This window comes from Lampris incognitus, chromosome 11 (assembly GCF_029633865.1).
Source record: "Lampris incognitus isolate fLamInc1 chromosome 11, fLamInc1.hap2, whole genome shotgun sequence".
Lineage (NCBI taxonomy): Eukaryota > Metazoa > Chordata > Actinopteri > Lampriformes > Lampridae > Lampris > Lampris incognitus.
Genome location: NC_079221.1, coordinates 31,128,705 through 31,149,471, shown reverse-complemented (window position 1 = coordinate 31,149,471; position 20,767 = coordinate 31,128,705). Strand labels below are relative to the sequence as shown.

General features: G+C 44.6%; 1 protein-coding gene across 1 annotated transcript in view; it reads right to left on the bottom strand.

The window, feature by feature from the left end:
* cfap65 (cilia and flagella associated protein 65) overlaps positions 1–20,767 on the bottom strand; it is a 46,042-nt gene that overhangs the window by 20,312 nt on the left and 4,963 nt on the right. Inside the window, exons 6-8 of the mRNA XM_056288901.1 lie at positions 20,626–20,762; positions 18,859–19,084; positions 2,265–2,533 (exon numbers count right to left, since the gene is read on the bottom strand). Of these exons, the coding sequence (XP_056144876.1) occupies positions 2,265–2,533; positions 18,859–19,084; positions 20,626–20,762 (632 nt within the window). The remainder of the gene's footprint in view (positions 1–2,264; positions 2,534–18,858; positions 19,085–20,625; positions 20,763–20,767) is intronic.

Below are 20,767 nucleotides of genomic sequence, written 5' to 3'. Positions count from 1 at the left end.
GGCCGCTGCGAACGTGAATTCACGCCGCCATCTTCCCACACCTGAACTGGTCTGGATACGTACATTCAAACTCACATTAAGAACATTTCCCAAATCTAAAAATGGCCCCATGCAATTTTTTCAGTGTCTACAGCTGGTGGCCAATTCGTTTCTATTATTCAAGGTGGACATAGCAGGTCTACAACTAATAAAATACTTTTCTGCCAAGCACAGGTTACATCTTTTACTGCTAATTGAATATGCATTACTCTTTGCAAGGATTTTCCATGAGACAGAATAACTGATATTCTTGTCTACCAATGACCAGATGTGGCGGCTTAAGGCCGTTGATTTTTTGCATGTTCATTTCTGAAGCTTCTCATATGGGCGTTAAACCTAATTTTAAAAGGGCCCTCTGTTAGTCCAACGTAAGTGTCCACATTGCAGTTGTCTTCTCTTGTCACCAATGTCTGGTAGATGACTCCCTCTGTCTGGCATTTTCCTTCAAGAGGACATGATGCCTTAACACGGCATTTGCAGTTGGTGGTGTTTGGTTGCGGTGAGGGGGTCTGTGCCTTGGCCATGATGCTTGTGTTGTGGGATGAAATAACCTGCTGAATATTTGGCATGAAGCTGTAACTCATTTTGACTGTGTTCCTGTTGAAATTTTTTCTCAATAGATGGTCTGGGGTAAAGCACTCATCCAAAAGCTTGTTTGTTTTTCCAAAATTTGTTTTTCAATATTAGAGGCCGCCTAGTCGCTGTACGGAGGATTATACCAGGTGATGTTCCGCCTTCTGCTGCAGTTTTTTGTTGCTGGCTGTCGCTAATTGGTGGTGGATTGTTTCTGAAATTATATCCACATGTTTGTAAGGCTCCCTGGTATGGGGGGGCTGCTTCATTAAAGATGGCTTCACTGGATGATAAACATGAGAGTCTCTTGTTTAAGCTCACTGGGATATTTTTTCAAGATGGAGGGCGGATGATTGCTTTCTCTGTGGACGTATTGCAGTATATTATTGGGCTTCATGTATGGCCTGTATGTACCATTTTTAAGGTTTAATGAGATGTCGAGGAAGTCAACCTGTAGTTGCGACAATATATATATATATATATATATATATATATATATACACACACACACACACACACACACATATATATATATATATATATATTATTTTTTTTTTCCGGAAACTGTCAATGGTGTTGATGAAAGTGCTCAACAAATGAGGGGCGGAATATTAAGATAGATGTAGGAAAAAAACTTTAATTCATAGTGGTACAAGCCTGTTAAGTGTGTTGCGCACTCATCAGTTGCCAAGTTGGCTATACCACAAAGAAAAAACCAGCGAATAAATGCTATGTTGCCTTGCACCACGCTACTAGTTGCGGCACACAGCAACCAATGGGAGGGTATGAAACATTTAAAAAGTAACATCTGGGACATTACAACCAATGAGGGAGAGACTGGGGCTCGATTTGAAAAAGTAAGGGCTTAAAGGGCCAGGGCACTGTTGGAATAGCATACTTTTAAAATATAACAAAATAAAATAACATCCATTGGAGTATTTTATGTACGTCATCTAGTGGAGTGGGTCTGGAGCACAGCCAAAAGAGCAGACAGGCAAAACATAAAAATACCAAATCCAATAATGGTTATCACTTGTATATCACCCAAAGTGTGGGGGGGGGGGTAATAAAGACAATGGCTTATTTGTAATAGCAAAGCAGATATTTTTTCTGTGTCTACAGCTGGTGGCCAATTCATTTCTACTGTTCAAGGTAGACACATTAGGCTTTCTTTTAAAGTGTTTTCTTTGTTGAATCGCATTAGCAGCTGATGAGTGTGCTACGCACGAAACAAGCTTGTACTGTTGTATGTATGTATTAAAAAAAAATGTCCTACATCTATATTGATATAAATTTTTTCATAGGTAAGGTTAATGTCAATTTGCTTCATGCTGTTTTCCAGTAATACAGTATTTCAGTAAAGCAGTAGAGAGTGTACTTTTCAAATATTTTCATGAAAAGTTATTGTTTATGGGAGAAAGCGATGACTAGCTACATGTATAGCTATGTTACATAACACCTGCAAAGACAGTAGAAACAATATTTATATATTTATATTTAAAGAAATCATATTTAAATATATTTAAAGAGGTGTGTGTTTTGTCTGTATAAATTGTTGCATGTATTTTATCAGTGTACTAGCATGTGTAGGCATATGTATGCATGTGTGTGTGTGTGTGTGCGTGTGTGCGTGTGTGTGTGTCAGCTCATACCCCGTGTAATACAAGACAAGCCACTCTCCTATAGTGCACGATTGGTTGGGTGGCCCTGTAGAACACCTTCAGTAGAGTACAGCTGTGTGGGTGCAGAGTGCCCTCTGCTGGATGTATGCTGAAGATGCTGTGGCCACTGCAATCCAAGTCCCATTGGTAAACAGCTCTGGCTGGTGATGAATTTATCAGCTCCAGTGTCCGCAAAACTTCCTGACCTTGTTCGACACAGCCAAAGTCCACCACAGAAGAGGAGAGGGTAACAATAGGACCTAGAGACACAGAGAGAAATATTTTTATACTCAGACTGAACAGGTTGGGCTAAAGGTCAAATATGTTTGTGCGACGAATTTTTTTTGTTTTGTTTCTTCAATTGAAGTTACAAATAAGAAAATATAAATGGTAAATGCCAAAAATTGAAATAACTTGTAAACAGTGTGAAAAACATTTTAGGGTCACTCACATTGGTAGGGAGCAGGCTACACATGTATCCCCCTCTTGAGGATTCCCATCATAGTCACTTTTTTAGATTGTAATATTTATAAATATATATATATATATATATATAACTCTGTTAAAAGAAACACTCAAATAAGGAGCAAAATAATCCTGTGAGTCAAGTAACTTTATGAGACAGTACAAGCCTGTACTGTCTCATAAAGTTACTTGACTCACTGGATTTTATACATATATATATATATGTTACGGGTAATGTGAAAAAACGGTTAATGTGGTGTATGAAACACCAATACTGTTCTAAACTGTTTAAGTAGATAACTGGAAAGTGCACACGGCACTTATGACAGTAACGTATATTTATTATTACGCTGTAACAACCTAGCTATCCCGAGTAGAGCGGAGTACCAAGAGGATGCCCTGGTGGCGATTCTGCCTTATATACTCTTCAGGAACAACCAATAGCTGACCTCCACCTCAGTCAGCACCAATAACATTGGTCTGTGCACATTCAAAACCAACCAACCCACACAGGTTAATATTCTGTTTTGGGAACACCACAGCTCCTCCCCTGTAAACTCAAACTTTTTTTTCTAGGATTCTAACATATCCTTTTTGCTCTTAAGCTCATAACCATGTACAGTATTTCTTCAACAGTAACCATACATTACATTACAGATTTCTTTTCTCTTTTTTTTCCAATAACGAATCTGCATGTCAGTCACAAGTTCAGTCTATCAGGAGGACGTCTGTCTCTCACAGGACGAGTGTTCCTTTCCACAACTGGTGGTGGTGGTTCTACAGGTCGTTCTTCCACAACCCGTGGTTCAGGATGTTCTGACACATCAGTGTCTGCATTGAAATCATCAATCTCCCAAGAAGCTCTATCAGAAGAGTCCATTTGAGTCTGATTTGGATTTCCCTTGACACCCAACATCTGGTTCACATGTCTTTTCACACAATTTCCATGTACTTCAACACTGTATGTGACAGGACCCAACACTTCACTTATAACTCCATTCAACCATTTCTCCCCTCCCCTGTAATTTTTTACCAATACGTGTTGACCAACCTTAAAAGACCTAACACGGGGAAGATTTGGTTCAGACTCGGTCTGCATTCTCTGAGAGAACTTTGGTTTGATAAGACACAGCCTGGTTCGCACCTGTCTTCTCAGAAATAGCTCAGCTGGGGTCTTTCCTGTCTTAGTATGGGGTGTGTTTCTGTACCCAATCAGAAAATTTGCTACACAGTGCTCAAGCGTCATACCACCAATGGCTCTATTCTTTGCAAGGGATTTCTTAAGATTTTGGACCAATCTTTCAGCTAAACCATTACTTGCAGGATGGTATGCAGGTGACTTGATGTGTTTTACTCCATTTTTAGTCAAAAATGACTCAAACTCTTGCGATACGAACTAAGGTCCGTTATCAGTTACAACCTCTTTAGGCAACCCATAAGCTGCAAATAAATTTCTCATTGCTTCAATTGTCTTAGATGAAGTAGTAGTGGTCATGGGAACTATCTCTGGCCATCTAGCACAGGCATCCATCACTACTAAAAACATCTGCTTGTGGTCCTCAGCAAAATCAAGATGTACTCTTTCCCATGGACTCGAAGACCATTCCCAGGTTGCATCTTTATGCAGCAATGCTGTCATTGGATGAATCAGAGTAGATAGATTAGGGATAAACTTCCCATAGTAGTTTAACAGAGCTAAGAATGACCTGAGTTCAGTTACATTTTTCGGAACTGGAGCCCTCTGAATAGCATCTGTCTTTTCCTTCATTGGATGTATGCCCCTGGCATCAATGACATGCCCTAAGTATGAAACGCTGTTCTGCATGCATGCACACTTCTCTCTTTTAACCCTGAGATTGTAAGTTTCAAGTCTACTAAGCACCTCTTTCAAGTTAGTCAGGTGCCTTTCTGTATCTTTTCCAGTAATTAAGATGTCATCTAAATAACAGATGACCCCTTCCATGCCCTGAAGAACCTGATCCATAATCTTTTAAAAATAGCAGGGGCGCTAGCAACACTGTAGGGTAACCTATTGTAGTGATACAACCCTCTGTGTGTGTTGAGTTAGGTAATGTCTTGAATTGTCCTCTAACAGAACTTGCTGATAAGCCTGCGACAAGTCTAATTTGGTAAACTGCTGACCTCCTGCTAGTTTAGCAAATAAATCTTGGGTTTTGGGTAGTAGATACTGTTCCACATTCAACCATGGACTGATGGTGACCTTGTAGTCTCCACATATTCTCACACTATCATCCTTTTTAGGCACACAAACTATTGGAGCTGCCCACTCACTGTAATTAATGGGTGAGATGACACCTTCAGCTTCAAATTTTGCCAGTTCTCTCTCTACGGCTTCTCTTAATGCATAAGGCACGTTTCTAGGCTTACAGAACTTGGGCACTGCATCTGGAACTACATGTAGTCTGGCTTCATTACCTTTTAACTTGCCTAGCTCAGGTTTGAACACTGATGCATGTCTGGCACACACATCATCCCCTGTATCAGGAGCCACTCTGTTGACTCTTGACCAGTCTAGCTTTAATTGACTTATCCAATCTCTGCCCATTAATGCAGGACCTCTTCCTTTCACGACTAGTAGTTCTAGCTTTTCGGAGCGTTCCTTGCATTTCACCTTTGCTGCGAATTTTCCTATCAACGGCAATAATTCCTCACTGTAGGTTTTCAGCACACAATTTGCAGGACTAAGTTTCACATCTTTAAACCTGCGTTTAAGTAGAGTTTCAGATATCACTGACACGGCTGCGCCAGTGTCTACCTCCATTTTCACCCTTGTACCATTTACACTGACATACACATAGTAGGGTTTCACAATGTCACCTTTACCCGTGTCCATTGCAAAAAGTTCGGCCCCTCCACTGTCCAATGTCTGACCAGTGTCAATGTTCTGTACAGCATCCACCATGCACCTTGTCGGCACACAGCAGTCGTCTCTGGCACTGCAGAGCTGAGGCTGGATAGGATCTCCATCTGCCCGAAGACTGTGAGCGTTGCTCTGGTCCACGTGCTTGGGAGCATTGCAACCAAGTCTTCCCTGCTGCTTGATAGCGCTGGAATTTGTACATGTCCCGTGCTGGAGAGCGTGGCAACATTCCAAATGCCTGGTCCCTTTCGATGCCTTGCCATAGCTTCCTTCTTTAGGTGAACGGCATGCTTTTGCGATGTGTCCCTTTTTCTTGCACTGGTGACACTGCGTCCTTTAACCTGCATTCATCCGGTCTGTGGCCTTTTCCATTGCAGCGATAGCAGGGCTTTCCATTAGCTGTAGACTTTACCGTAGCCTCTCTATGCTTTAGGTTAGTCTTCTTTTCTACTACATTAGCTTTATAGCCTTTCTGTGCAAACTGTTGCGCACTGTTGCTTTTGTTACCTCAAAAGACAGCGCCATTTCAACTGCGAGCTGTAACGTTAAGTATTTTGTGTGAGCAGCATTGAGTAACCGATCTCTTAGCTCACTGCTCTTAACTCCACAGACAAACCTATCACGCAGTGCTTCATCTAAAAATGTTCCAAATTTGCATGTGGCTGTTATCTTTCTCAAACTTGCAATGTACTCTTATTGTTTCGTTTTCCTTTTGGTTTCTTCCGTGAAACTTGCATCTCTCGGCAATAAAGTTGGTTTTCGGGATGTAGTGCTTTTCTAGCATTCCCACCAGTACTTCATATGTTTTACCCGATGGCTTATCTGGTGCACACAAATCCATCAGCAAGCTATGTGCCCAATTTCCTACTACCGTAAGAAATACCGCTTTGGTTTTCTCATCTCGAGTGCCCAATCAATTTGCTGCGAAGTACTGCTCTAACCGCTGGCGATAACTATCAAAACTTTCCTCACTTTCCTTGAAGTGGAAATCTTCTGGCTTACCGAATGCCATCTTCTGTTCGACGGTCCTTTCACTCACCGAACGTCTCCCTGGTTGTTCGTCGTTTACCTCTGCCTCGCTGGCGCTGCTTGACATGCTAACTCTGTGACTTCCAACTTAAACATCCCATCCTCGTCGCCAAACTGTGGTGTATGAAACACTAATACTGTTCTAAACTGTTTAAGTAGATAACTGGAAAGTGCACACGGCAGACTTATGACAGTAACGTAGTATATTTATTATTACGCTGTAACAACCTAGCTATCCCGAGTAGAGCGGAGTACCAAGAGGACGCCCTGGTGGCGATTCTGCTTTATATACTCTTCAGGAACAGCCAATAGCTGACCTCCACCTCATTCAGCACCAATCACATTGGTCTGTGCACATTCAAAAGCAACCAACCCACACGGGTTAATATTCTGTGTTGGGAACACCACAGCTAATGTGCAAACTACCCGGTTAATGTGCAGGTTACCCAACGGTGCAGTTAATGTGCCCATTACCCGCCAGAACGGGTTATCTGCACATTAACCAGGTAGTCTGCACACTACCCGCTTGGGCGGTTAATGTGGATAGAACTAATTCACATTAACCGGGTAGTCTGCACACTACCCGTTTGGATGGTTAATGTGGATGGAACGAACCTGCAACTCATCTTTTTACGATATTTTGAAATTTAAATCAGCAATAGGCCTTTAGCCTAATGACTCATGAAGTGAGGCCATCTGAGGAATCACAAGTTGTGGTAAATGAAAGAACAGACGTTGGCGATATCATTCTGTCTTTAGATCAACGTTTTCCCCCACTTGTATAACTAGGCTATTAGCATCAAAGAACACAAAAATGAGCCCTCCTCCTCGCCTCCATCTGATCCCTGATATGAATGAATAGCCTACAAATTTGACAAGAGTGAAAAGAAATATCAGTCTCGGCCATCTCCCATTAGGCTGCTATAGCCTACTCTCTCACTGGAGACATGCGTCATTCAACCAATCCGAAATGGCAATCACTCCGTGGACAGACTGGTAAATAAAACTTTAAAAACACAGCAGCGAGTAGTCTACATCGACAATCTGTTTGCTCCATCCCATATTCTCGGTTAGATTAGGATATGATCGATGAAATATGTAGGCTACTAGTAGGATATTAGCCAGGTGAGGGAGGGGATCGGGCACATTTTCTGTCTTTTTTGATCGGTTGTGTAAAAGTGCATCTGAAAGGTATCGCCTGTTCCTTCATTTTTCTTGCCTGATTGGCCGACAGGAATTGCATTTTGACATATTTTTTCACTGCTTCTGCCCCTACATACTGGGCTTATAAAACGAATTTCGTTTGTTTTCATAGTATTTTTCCCCGCCAGTACCCCTCTTCCATAAAGTTTTATTTACCAGTCTGTCCACGGAGTGATTGCCATTTCAGATTGGTTGAATGACGCATGTCTCCAGTGAGAGTAGGCTATAGCAGCCTGATAGGAGATGGCCGAGACTGATATTTCTTTTCACCCTTGTCAAATTTGTAGGCTATTCATTCATATCAGGGATCAGATAGAGGGCGAGGAGGAGGGCTCATTTTTGTGTTCTTTGATGCTAATAGCCTAGTGTAAACTAGTAATAAGACACGTTAGCCCCTAGCTAACGGGTCTGACCCTTTAGCCGAGCGATTAGTCGCCTTGTGGTGCAGTACACCCCGTATAGAATCCCGCACCGGGCAAGAAACTAACCGGTTACATTGGTGGCAGCGGTGGGATCCGGAAGTGTGCAGATCCTCAGAAGTCTCTTCGGAGCGCGGAAAGACAAAGGGTGAGGGCGCGCTTCCGGGGAAGGTGACGACTGCAAACTACTAATAAGACACGTTAGTCCCTAGCTAACGGGTCTGACCCTTTAGCCGAGCGGTTAGTGACGTCGCCTTGTGGTGCAGTACACCCCGTATCGAATCCCGCACCAGGCAAGAACCGGTTACATTAATGCAGCCGAGGGTTTGTAGAAGTCGCCTATACTGTATGAAACTATAAAATAACAAATATGGAGGATCCACTTTCACACGAGGAACACTTTATTTGGATTCTTCCCCCAACAGAACTCCACAGCAACAACACTGCGTACAGTACTTCCGCTCTCTCTTCAGCCTTCAAAATAAGAGCTCAAGGCATATACTGTGGCAACAGCTTATAACAGGAACTTAAAATCACTAACAGGCTAAGTCCAGAAAAATAGGTTACATACCTCCCCTCCTACAAAAAGAAACGTCCTCGTTTCAAAACAGTAACACTATAAGTGCAAAAAAACACAGGCTTGTCCAAAACATTATCAACCTGTCCTCCTAAATATACATATATAAAGCAGAAAACACACACTGAAACCAAAAAAGTGGATATCAATCTGCGAACCCCAGAAGGAACCCAACACCATAAAACAAAATCTTAACAATAACATTATGCATGTTATCCCTCACGTCACTGCACAGTCTCAATAAAGTATGCCACACTATGCCCCACGTACACCGGAAAGTTCTGATACACCATAGCATCCAGACATACTAAATACATATGAGAAGAAAAAAATGTACCATCACAGTAAAAAAACATGTCAAGTGACCCCGACAAACATTCAACAGAAATTCCAACAGTCATATTGACTTGTCTGTGATGTTTTTTGTTTTTCAAACAGCTAACCAAATGTGACAAAGTCCTTGAAACGAAGTGGTTTTCTCACAATCCTCCCAGAACGAGCAACAGTCTGTAGTGGCTCACTGGTGCCTGTAATCCGAACAGTCCCTGTGTCACCAGAGGCCAGCGGCTCCTCAGCCACAAAGCCCCTCTCTGGTGACCCCTCATCCAGCAGCGAGGGAGCATGAAGAGGAGAAGCCGGCAGGCTATCTGAAAAACCAGCAGCCATCGGTAGTGTGTATGGTTTCAGTCTATCATAATGGACGACCTGCCCCTGTCCATCAAAGTCCAAAGGGCTGCCAATATGATAGGTGAGTCCAGGTTTACCCTCAGAGCCCAACACAGACAGGACCCTGTAGGGCCCCTTCCAGTGGGGAGAAAGTTTCGTACGGTCCTCTGTCGGATTATGCAGCCATACCAGATCCCCTTCTGCATACGACTGGTGACGGACCGTTCCATCATAGTACAACTTCTGCTTCTCGTGAGCGTCAGCGCCACCCTGCCTGGCACCAGCAAAAGCAGTCTCCAGCCTCTCTGCCAGAGAGGCCACAAAGTCAGCATGAGAAAGAGGTAAATCCGAACGCACCAACTGAGATGGCACCAACACATCCACTGGAACACGAGCCTCCCGTCCGTGAGTTAGATAATACGGAGTGTAGTTGGTGCAGGTATGAACAGATGTGCTATAGGCGAAAGCCACCTGTTTCAGATAATCGTCCCACTCACCACCACAGGCGAGCAATGATTTGGCCAGCTGGTCAATGAGGGTGCGATTAAAGTGTTCAACCATTCCGTCCGACTTGGGATTATAAGGTGTAGTGCGTGTTTTCTTAATTCCCAGGAGCTGACATGGTCTTTGAACAATCTCAGCTTCAAAATGCCGGCCCTGATCACTGTGGACCACTTCAGGAACGCCATGCACCAGCACATAGTCTTCAAACAAACACTGTGCTACTGACTGGGCCATTTGGTTAGGGAGCGCATACAGATTCACATACTTGGTAAAGTAGTCTTCCACTACTAACACATACCTGTTTCCCTTAGAAGTCACTGGCAGTTCAAGGATGTCAGTTGCCACTCTCTGGAATGGCCGAGTTGCTCGGATGCTCCCCATCGGTGCATGATGCTGAGGCACCGGGGCCTTGTGGGTTTGACATGGGATGCACTGCTCACACCCCTGTTGAATATCTTTGAACATGGAAGGCCAGTAGCAAGTTTTCCTTGCACATTCCCACACACGTTCCACTGAGAAATGTGCCAATGTAAAGCCCCCATGCAGATGCTGCAGCACATCAGGGACCACCAAGGAGGGCATGACAACCTGACACAGAGCATCTCCGGTGAGGGGAGAGTTCACCGCCCTGCAGAGTAGTCCATTAACAACAGAGAGGCGGGGATATTCAGTCGATAATTTTCTAAGCCACCGGGAGCTACCTCTCATCCACCCCCTAGGTGGCTGAGAACCACTCCTCTCCATCCAGTTCAATACCTGCCTAATATCTGGGTCAGCCCGTTGTAGCTCCCTCATTTCCGTTCCATCATGTGACAGTGCATGCATGAAAGACAAATCCTGCGTCTCACTGCTCCTCTCCACACGCTGTTCCCCTGCGTCAAAGTCAGAGGTCTGGGGGTTCCCAGCGGGTGCTTGAAGCAGCTGAGTGTCTGTTTGGGGAACACTTGGCCCTTCCTCCGAGCCTATGACATTCACTTGTTTTGGCTGCCACGTGGTGACATTTACCACCCTGAGCTCGGGGTCCTGAGGACGCCGTGAGAGTGCATCAGCATTAGTATGCCGTTGCCCGTCCTTGTGCTGTATAATCCAGTTATAAGGGTCTAGTTCCAATACCCATCTCGCTCTGCGTCCCGTGGGATCCTTGTCAATAGAAATGCCGCGCAGGCCCAGCAGAGGCTTGTGATCAGTTAGGATGGTAAAGGCAGCTGATCCAAAGTAATGTCTGAATTGGCGTATAGCCCACACTACAGCCCACAGTTCTCTGTCAAATGTAGACCAACGCCGTTCCGGGGAAGTGAGCGATTAGCTAGCGTATGCCACCACTCACTCCAGTCTGTCCCTGTCCTGAGCCAATACAGCCCCAACTGCTTCCATGGAGGCTTCCGTGTACACTTTAAAGGGGATGTTAAAGTCAGGCATGGTGACAACCGGAGCAGATGAAAGCACCCCTTTCAGGTACTCAAAGGCTGTGTTACACTCAGTTGTCCATCTGAAAGGTGTGTCTTTGCAGGTGAGGCAATGCAGAGGAGCTGCACGCTGGGCAAAGTCCTTAACAAAGCGTCTGTAGTAAGAGCAAAGGCCCACAAATGCTCTCACTTCGGTTGGATTCTGTGGTGTAGGCCAGGTTCTGACTTTATCTGTGTTTTGAGGGTCGGGCTGTAAGCCGTGGCGAGAAACAACATGTCCCAGGAACACTACATGATCTCGAGCCAGGTGACACTTATTAGAATTCAGCCTGAGGCCGGCTGCCAGAATCCTGGAGAAAACTTCGCGCAAACTGGAGAGATGGTCCTCAAAGGTGGGGTTGTATATTAGAATGTCATCGAGGTACACCATACACACCTGCCATGGGAGTCCTCTGAGCACCAGCTCCATCATGCGCTGGAATGTTGCAGGTGAGTTAGTAAGGCCCATTGGCATCGACCGCCACTGATAGAGGCCCCAGCCCGTTGTGAAGGCAGTTTTCTCCCTGTCTCCCTCAGCGACCTTGACCTGCCAGTATCCATTAGAGAAGTCCAACGTGCTGAACCACAGGGAGCCCGCCAGTGCATCCAGGGTCTCGTCCACCCTGTGGAGAGGATGAGAGTCTTTCACGGTTATACTGTTCAGGAGACGATAATCAATGCAGAACCTCCACTCACCATTCTTCTTCTTTACAAGGACAACAGGCGAGGCCCAGGGGCTGCAGCTTTCCACAATTACCCCATCAACCAGCAGGGCGGCCACCTGCCTGTCTGTTTCCTCTCTCTTTTCTGGTGAAGTCTGGTAGGCGCGCTGCCGTAGAGGAGGATGATCATCGGTCTTGATGTGATGTTGGATAACTGTGCATTTGCCAGTCCCTCCTTTTGATGTGCTGAATATCTCCTGATGCTCTGCCAGCAGTGCAGCCAGTTGTGCTTTCGGTTGCTGACTAGCAGGAGACTCCTCCAGCGAAACAAAAGGCACATCACTGGATGAAATGGCAGAGACGGTCTCCGTCGGAACCTGTGGGAGTGACACGATTTCGAACTCATCCACAGAGAAAAACTCCCCCAGGTGCACGCCTTCCCTCAGTATAATGTCCTGATTTGTAGGGTTCAACACACGGGCTATGGTGACCCCGTCTTTCACAGATGTCACTGTGTGAGCTATGACACACTCACTTTTGCCTTTGAGGTTGGGTGATAAATAGCCCACAAAGTCAGGGAGCTGGTCAACGGGCCCAGGTGGGGACACACTCACAGGCACCAGCATCTCGGTGAGGGGGGGCAGTGTCATGACAGTGGCGATGGAAACATTACAACACTCAGGAATCAGGTCTTTGCCACTCAGAAGTGGAAGTACAGTGTCCCATAGGTGCAGTTTGCCACGGGCATAATCCAGGAGGGCGTGATTTGTGACAAGAAAGTCCAGGCCCAGCAGCGCTGTTTGTGTGGACTCCCTAATGATGTGGAAAACATGCTGCCGGGAGGTCTTCCCCAGACGCAGTGTGACTGTTATGGTACCCAGTGTGTCAAGCATCTGTCCATTCACTGCCCGCGCAGCAATAAAGTCCGCTGTTAGGGGCCGCTTGTGCAGGGCTGGAACAGACATGCGGAAATTGTCACTGATAAACGACTCGGTTGCCCCTGAATCGACCAATATGTTAATTTCAGTCCCTTCAATGCTTCCCCTCACATATGAGGTTCGCTGCTCTGTCTCGTCTGGTGTCATGGCATTACTCGGGGAGGGGATAAGCATCCCTCCCTCCAGAGGGCCCATAGGCTCTGTAGCTGGTGTTTGGGCCGCAACATCAGCTACATCTCTTTTCCCGACTGGTTTGCTGAGTCTTCCCTCTTGGGGGAGAGAAAATGCATGCCTCGCCGTCTCTGTGTCTCCTCATTAGAGGGGCTCCTAGCAGGTCTGGGACCCCGCCAACTTGTAGAGTTGGCTCGGTTGTTGCAGGGGGTGCAGTAGTCCTGTTTCTCCCTGGGGCCTCCTTCTGCTCGCCGCTCGCGCCAGCCACGGTCAGGTGAACGCCCTCTCTGTTCACCCCATGTGCGAGACCGACAGCCCTGCTCCCCACAAGTACACTGACACTGACCTCCACATACTGGGTGAGGGGCTTTCCGTTCATCTCTCCAGCAGCTGGATCGCAGTCGGTTGTTTTCCTTTGCCATTTGTTTCATTTCCATCCTCATTTCCCTGATATCCGCAGTAAGTCTATCCATAGCTCTGTACAAACCACTCCCATCAGATATGGAGCGCACCATAGCCGCTGCACTGCTTTCAGTGGGAGGCTGGCGTACGTGGGTGTTGACATAGTCCATCTTTAGGGCCTCTCGGGCCATCTCACACCGGCCAGCAATGGTCAGGGCCTCAGCCAAATCAGTAGCTCCCTGCTTGTGACATTTAGTTCTCAGCGCCGGGTCAAGTCCAGCCAGAAATCTGTGAAATTTCTCCTCTTTCTGAGCTATATCACCATAGCCTGGGAATGCCTCTTGAACTAGCTTGCTTATTTCTGCTGCATATACTTACAGACTCTCTCTGGGAGCACGGAGGCGGGCAGAGAGGTTTGCTCTGAAACAGTCAAGAAAATGTCTTTGTCCGAAAGCCTCCTGCAATTTCTCCTTTACCTTAACGTAATCCGCCTGAACGGCAGCTGGCAAGCTATCCCATAGCAGAAAAGCAGCCTTTGTCAGGCGCGTTGGTAAAATCCTCACCAGTTCATAGTCAAAGTCACCGCCAGTGCCTCCAACCAGCGCCTTCACCGCCATTTCGTATTGTCTGGCCCAGCAGGGGAAACTTTGTTTTTCCTCCCCGGAAAATGGCGGCGGGAGTTCAATCCTCACGTTGCTGGCGAACGGCTTTTCTCCACGTCGCTCTCTGTCATTATAGTCCAGCGGATCCTCGTATTTCCACATGTTGCTCCTCAATTATCTCAGAAGACAGCAGCAAGATGAGTGAAGTCTTCGTGCACACACCGCGCCGGGTTTCCGACACGACGAAGCTCCGCCGTTGCTAGCTGAGGTTAACTGAGAAGCTAACTGACTCTCCGAACCTTTCTTTTCGGTAATTTAAACGTCTTTCTTTTGCGGGACGTTGGCACAAGCATCCCACCGCTGCCACCAATGTAACCGGTTATTTTCTTGCCCGGTGCGGGATTCAATACGGGGTGTACTGCACCACAAGGCGACATCACTAACCGCTCGGCTAAAGGGTCAGACCCGTTAGCTAGGGACTAACGTGTCTTATTAGTAGTTTACAGTCGTCACCCTCCCCGGAAGCGCGCCCTCACCCTTTGTCATTCCGCGCTCCGAAGAGACTTCTGAGGATCTGCACACTTCCGGATCCCACCGCTGCCACCAATGTAACCGAGAGTTTGTAGATGTCGCCTATACTGTATGAAACTATAAAATAACAAATACGGAGGTTCCACTTTCACACGAGGACCACTTTATTTGGATTCTTCCCCCAACAGAACTCCACAGCAACAACACTGTGTACAGCACTTCCGCTCTCTCTTCAGCCTTCAAAATAAGAGCTCAAGGCATATACTGTGGCAACAGCTTATAACAGGAACTTAAAATCACTAACAGGCTAAGTCCAGAAAAATAGGTTACACTAGTTATACAAGTGGGGGAAAACGTTGATCTAAAGACAGAATGATATCGTCAACGTCTGTTCTTTCATTTACCACAACTTGTGATTCCTCCGATGGCCTCACTTCATGAGTCATTAGGCTAAAGGCCTATTGCTGATTTAAATATCAAAATATCGTAAAAAGATGAGTTGCAGATTCGTTCCATCCACATTAACCATCCAAACGGGTAGTGTGCAGACTACCTGGTTAATGTGCAGATAACCCGTTCTGGCGGGTAATGTGCACATTAACCGTCCCGTTGGGTAAGCTGCACATTAACCGGGTAGTTTGCACATTAACCGTTTTTTAACATTACCCATAACATATATGTTATATCCAGCTGCTAACACATTGGTAGGGAGTAGGCAGCTGATGAGTGTGCGACGCACAAAACATGCCTGTACTTCTATGTATTAAATGTTATTTTCCTGCATCTGTATTGATATTCCGCCCCTCAGTAGTTGAGCACATATAACAACACCATTGACGGTTTTGGAAAAAAACGCTATATGTATATATATATTTATGTGTGTGTGTGTGTGTGTGTGTGTGTGTGTATATATATATATGTATGTATATATGTATGTGTGTTTGTGTGCATGTGTGTGTGTATCTTCTGTACTGTATTGCATTTAAAATCACTATTTTGTTAAGCTACCCAATCATGTTCCCTATCCCTGTGTGTCTATCTACTATTACTACTAATAGTTTCAGCTGCTCCCGTTAGGGGTCACCTCAACAGATATTCCTTTTCCATCTCTTCCTGTCCTCTACATCTTCCTCTGTCATGCCAGCCACCTGCATGTCCTCCCTCACCACATCCATAAACCTCCTATTTGGCCTTCCTCTTTTCCTCTTGCCTGACAGCTCCATTTTCAGCATCCTTCTCCCAATATACCCAGTATCTCTCCTCCACAAATGCCCAAACCATCTCAATCTTGTCTCTCTTGCTTTGTCTCCAAACCATCCAACCTGAGTTGTCCCTCTAATATACTCATTCCTAATCCTGTCCTTCGTCACTCCCAATGAAAATCTTAGTATCTTCAACACTGCCGCCTACAGCACTGCCTCCTATCTTTTCGTCAGTGGCACTGTCTCCAAACCATATAACATAGCTGGTCTCACCACCATCTTGTAAACCTTCCCTTTAACTCTTGCTGGTACCCTTCTGTCGCAAATCACTCCCGACACTCTTCTCCACCCACTCCACCCTGCCTGCACTCTGTTCTTCACCTCTCTTCCACACTCCCCAATACTTTGAACAGTTGACCCCAAGTATTTAAACTCATCTACCTTCATCAACTCTACTCCTTGCATCTTCACCATTCCACTGTCCTCCCTTTCACTCATGCATATGTATTGCATGTTGCTCCATCTGACTTTCATCCCTCTTCTCTCCAGTGCATACCTCCACCTCTCCAGGCTCTCCTCAACCTGCTCCTTACTATCACTACAGATCATCATAGTCCATGGAGACTCCTGCCTGATCTTGTCTGTCAACTGTCCATCACTATTGCAAACAAGAAAGGGTCCAGAGCCGAGCCTTGATGTAATCCCACCTCCACCTTAAATCCAGCCATCATTCCTACCGCACGCCTCACCACTGTCACACTGCCCTCATACATATCCTGCACCACTCTTACATACTTCTCTGCTACTCCCGACTGCCTCATACAATACCACACCTCCTCTCTCAGCACTCTGTCATAAGCTTTCTCTAAATCCACAAAGACACAATGTAACTGCTTCTGGCCTTCTCTATATTTCTCAATCAACATTCTCAAAGCAAACATCGCATCTGTAGTGCTCTTTTGTGGCATGAAACCATATTGCTGCTCGCGGATCATCAGCTCTCCTCTTAACCTAGCTTCCACTGCTTCCATTTCCAATCTTCATGCTGTGGCTGATCCACTTTATACCTCTGTAGTTGCTACAGTTCTGCACATCACCCTTGAAAATTGGTACCAGTATGCTTCTTCTCCACTCCTCAGGTATCCTCTCACTTTCCAAGATTGTGTTAAACAATTTCGTTAGAAACTACATTGCCATCTCTCCTAAACATCTCCATGCCTTCTTATGTCATCTGGACCAACCGCTTTTCCACTCTTCATCCTCTTCATAGCTGCCTTCACTTCCTCCTTGCTTATCCACCGCACTGCCTGATTCAGTATCCCCACATCATCCAACCTTCTCTCTCGCTCTCCCCCTCTCTCTCTCATTTTCTTTATTCATTAGCCCCACAAAGTACTCCTTTCACCTTCTCCACACATTTCTATCTCGATCCTTCATCGCCCTAACCTGATTCACATCCTTAGTGTCCAACCTCTATTACAACTCATCAAATGCCTTTTCCTTTGCCGTCACCACCCCTCTCATCACTTTACAGTGCATTATCTTGTACTCCTATTTACTTTCTTCATCTCTTTGACTATCCCACTTTTTTGCCAACCTCTTCCTCTGTATACTTTCATGTGCCTCCTCATTCCACCCAAGTCTCATTTTCTTCCTTCCTCTGTCCAGATCACACACCAAGTACCTTCCTAGCTGTCTCCCTCATTATTTCTGCAGTAGTTGCCCATCCAGCAACTCTTCACTACCACCCAGTGCCTGTTTTAACTCCTCCTTGAACTCAGTACTACAGTCTTACTTCCTCAACTTCCACCATTTGATCCATTCTTATCCTATCCCTGTATATATAATCACGTTAATATGTTGTCCTATTAGAGGAATATGGTCCGAACAAGTGAAATACTAAATATGTGAATTTTGTATAATGGAGTCCTACGGTATGCAGATTTTATGCAGATTTTATGTCTGTGAATGTCAAGTGTTATTTTTTTTAACTGTCCAGTAAAAATATCTTTAGTGCAGGAAATGCATAAGAACAAATATTCAAATGCTAGATTTTACTCTCTCTGCAGTTTGCTTCCCAATGACCTTGATAAGATTCTGTATCAAACACAAAGGTCTTCTAGAAAGTAGAACATATTTCATATGAATTGTGGTAATTTAGATCTCCTTTAAAATGAACAAAGTTTGGTAACCTTGACAGTCAAGGTTCATTATGTGGTGGTAATAGAAATTAAGTCAGCCACTCCTCCTTCAAATGAACTGCAGTGATGAGTTTTATGGGGGGTATTATTATTTCAAAATTGACCTTAGCAATTTTAAAGATAATAGAGATCAATTTATTTTGAACCCAAGTCCTTGATTGTCTCTGTTATGTCTGGCATTGCTGTTCATTACATACCTGCAGAATTAGATATTTCAACACTCATGGGCTCACAGATACCCTCTAAGTGGTACAGACACACTTGGTTTTTTTCTTCTCTAAAATATGCTTGTGTCCTTGTATTTTTCTGTTGGGTATCCCACCAAGATAAATTCCTAGCATGTGCAAAATTACCTGGCTATCAATAAAAATGTAAGAGTTGAAATCAAAAGCTTTTCTTTCTTAATAACTTTATCCATCTGGGCAATGGAGTCAGGTTGCAACTGGCTAACTGGCAACTAGTCCAAGTAAATCAATTACAACAGGTCTATGTTTTGCTGCCTCCTTTATCAAACTATACCAGAACACTGTTCTGTTGTAATATTATTGATTGCTTGTGTAACAGAATCGCCACATTGTCATCATGTTTCAAATAGATGAAATAGCAATCTATTAGTGGAGAAAAGTCATGGATTGCAGCTTTAAAACTTGTATTTGTGTGTCACATACTTGCCCATGTGTCACATACCTATACACTTCCCAGTTACTTTGAGCTGGCTTTTGCTGAGTGTCCCTGGACAGTTGATGGACAGGTAGTCAACAGAGACGGTATCCACAATAAAGGGAGCATAGGTGACCTTGACCCGTAGTGAAGCACCAGGGGCCACTTCTCCACTAGTGACATTGCAACTGAACTCTGACCCCAAGAGCAACTTTTCCTCCCGCAGCTGGGAGAGAGAAAAGGATGCCGTTACCTGGCAAAAAGGAAAAGAGGAAAAAAAGTTATGCAAATATCCTTAAAAAAAACAAACATGGTTTGTTAAAATAGTAAAGGAGAAACACAAGAGTGGATAGAGGTAAGGATATGGCACGTAAGTGGGAAGTTGAAGTGAAAAGGTTTGTGGGTGTGGGCCTCTATCATGCCAAATTATGTTTTCCTGTAAGTATTTGGGGTTGCATGTTGTTGCTTTACTCTCCCTATAATAATGTGTTAAAAGTTGCTGCAACACTGGCTTTTCAAACATCCTCTATGACTATTGTTGCTCGAGCGTGTGTTCGTGAGAGTGTGTATTTGCGTGTGTATGGGTATGTTCATGTTCATGCATGGCTTCATGTCTGAGTTATAGTGTGTTTGTGTTTGCACATGTCTGCCACATGTTGTGCATGTCTGTGTTACGGTGTTAAGATGGGTCTCCCAGAATTGAGGTATTAAGCTTTTTAGAGACCTCTACAAAGATGGCTCTTTTTCTAGCTTCTCAGATCCATCTTCAGATTTTAATTTGCCTGCATCCCACATGTTTTGTTACTTTCAAGCTAGACACTGTGCCTCCTTTCTTTTTCCATGTTATCCTTCTCTCCATGCTAACCAGCCATGGGACGACCTTCTCACCCTACAATCCCATCAGAAATCACTCATATCCAAGATATATGAACAGCTCGTGGCGTTTAATGGTTATTCTGTTGCCAAAACCAGAACTGCTTTGGAGCAGGAGCTGGGGTTAGATTTTACAGATCAGTGGTGGGATGAAGCTGTGTACAGAATATGATTAAGCTCACCTTATGCAAGGCTAGAACTTAATCAATTCAAGGTATTACAGAGTTCACTTTTAAAAATCTCAACTGTCTGAAATCTATCCAAATATTGCAGACCAACATGACAGATGGCAGGCTTCCTCTTGTAACCTGAGCCATGTTTTTCTTTCTCCAAGACTACATACATTCTGGAGTGATTATTTTATGATCTTGACAAAGGTTCTGATAATCAATATAAAGATGGGCCTCTCTATAGCCATAATTGGGGTCTCAGTTGAATCCTCCCAAATTAATTCTTCACAGTCAGACATATCAGCCTTTACCTCTATTTTGGCAAGAGGTCATTATACTTCTATGGAAGTCTCCTGAGGCTCCATCTATTTCTGTGTGGTTTAGGGATGTTGTGTTAGAAAAGATAAGATTCTCAGTGAAAGGCAGCTCTGTTAACTTTTTCAGATTACTTCACAGATTACTTTAACTCCTTACAAACCTTGCCCCCTGACAAATACCTCCTTCCCGTCTGCTCCCTTCTGTTTTTGTTTTTTGTTTTTTTGTTTGTTTTTTCAGTATTCTTAATGCTATTTGTTTAATTTGGGCCGCTTTAAGACTTCTGGAGATATTCCTGTCATAACAAAAATGGGAAATACTTATTATTTTATACTTCTGTATTCATTTTTATACCCCTAATGAAAAGATTTAAAAAAAGACAGGTATCCAATTGTCTGACTCTCTATAAGCACATATGGCTTTTTGTGCTACTCACCGGACATGGGTTTAGAATGTCAAAATGTTTCTGCACGCTACAGCCAACCGCCACCGAGCCAAAGTGCAGGGCTGGGATGTCCTGTTCCTCTCCCTCCTCTCTGTTTGGGCTTCTCACTTGGAGAAACGGGTATTTGGCTGAT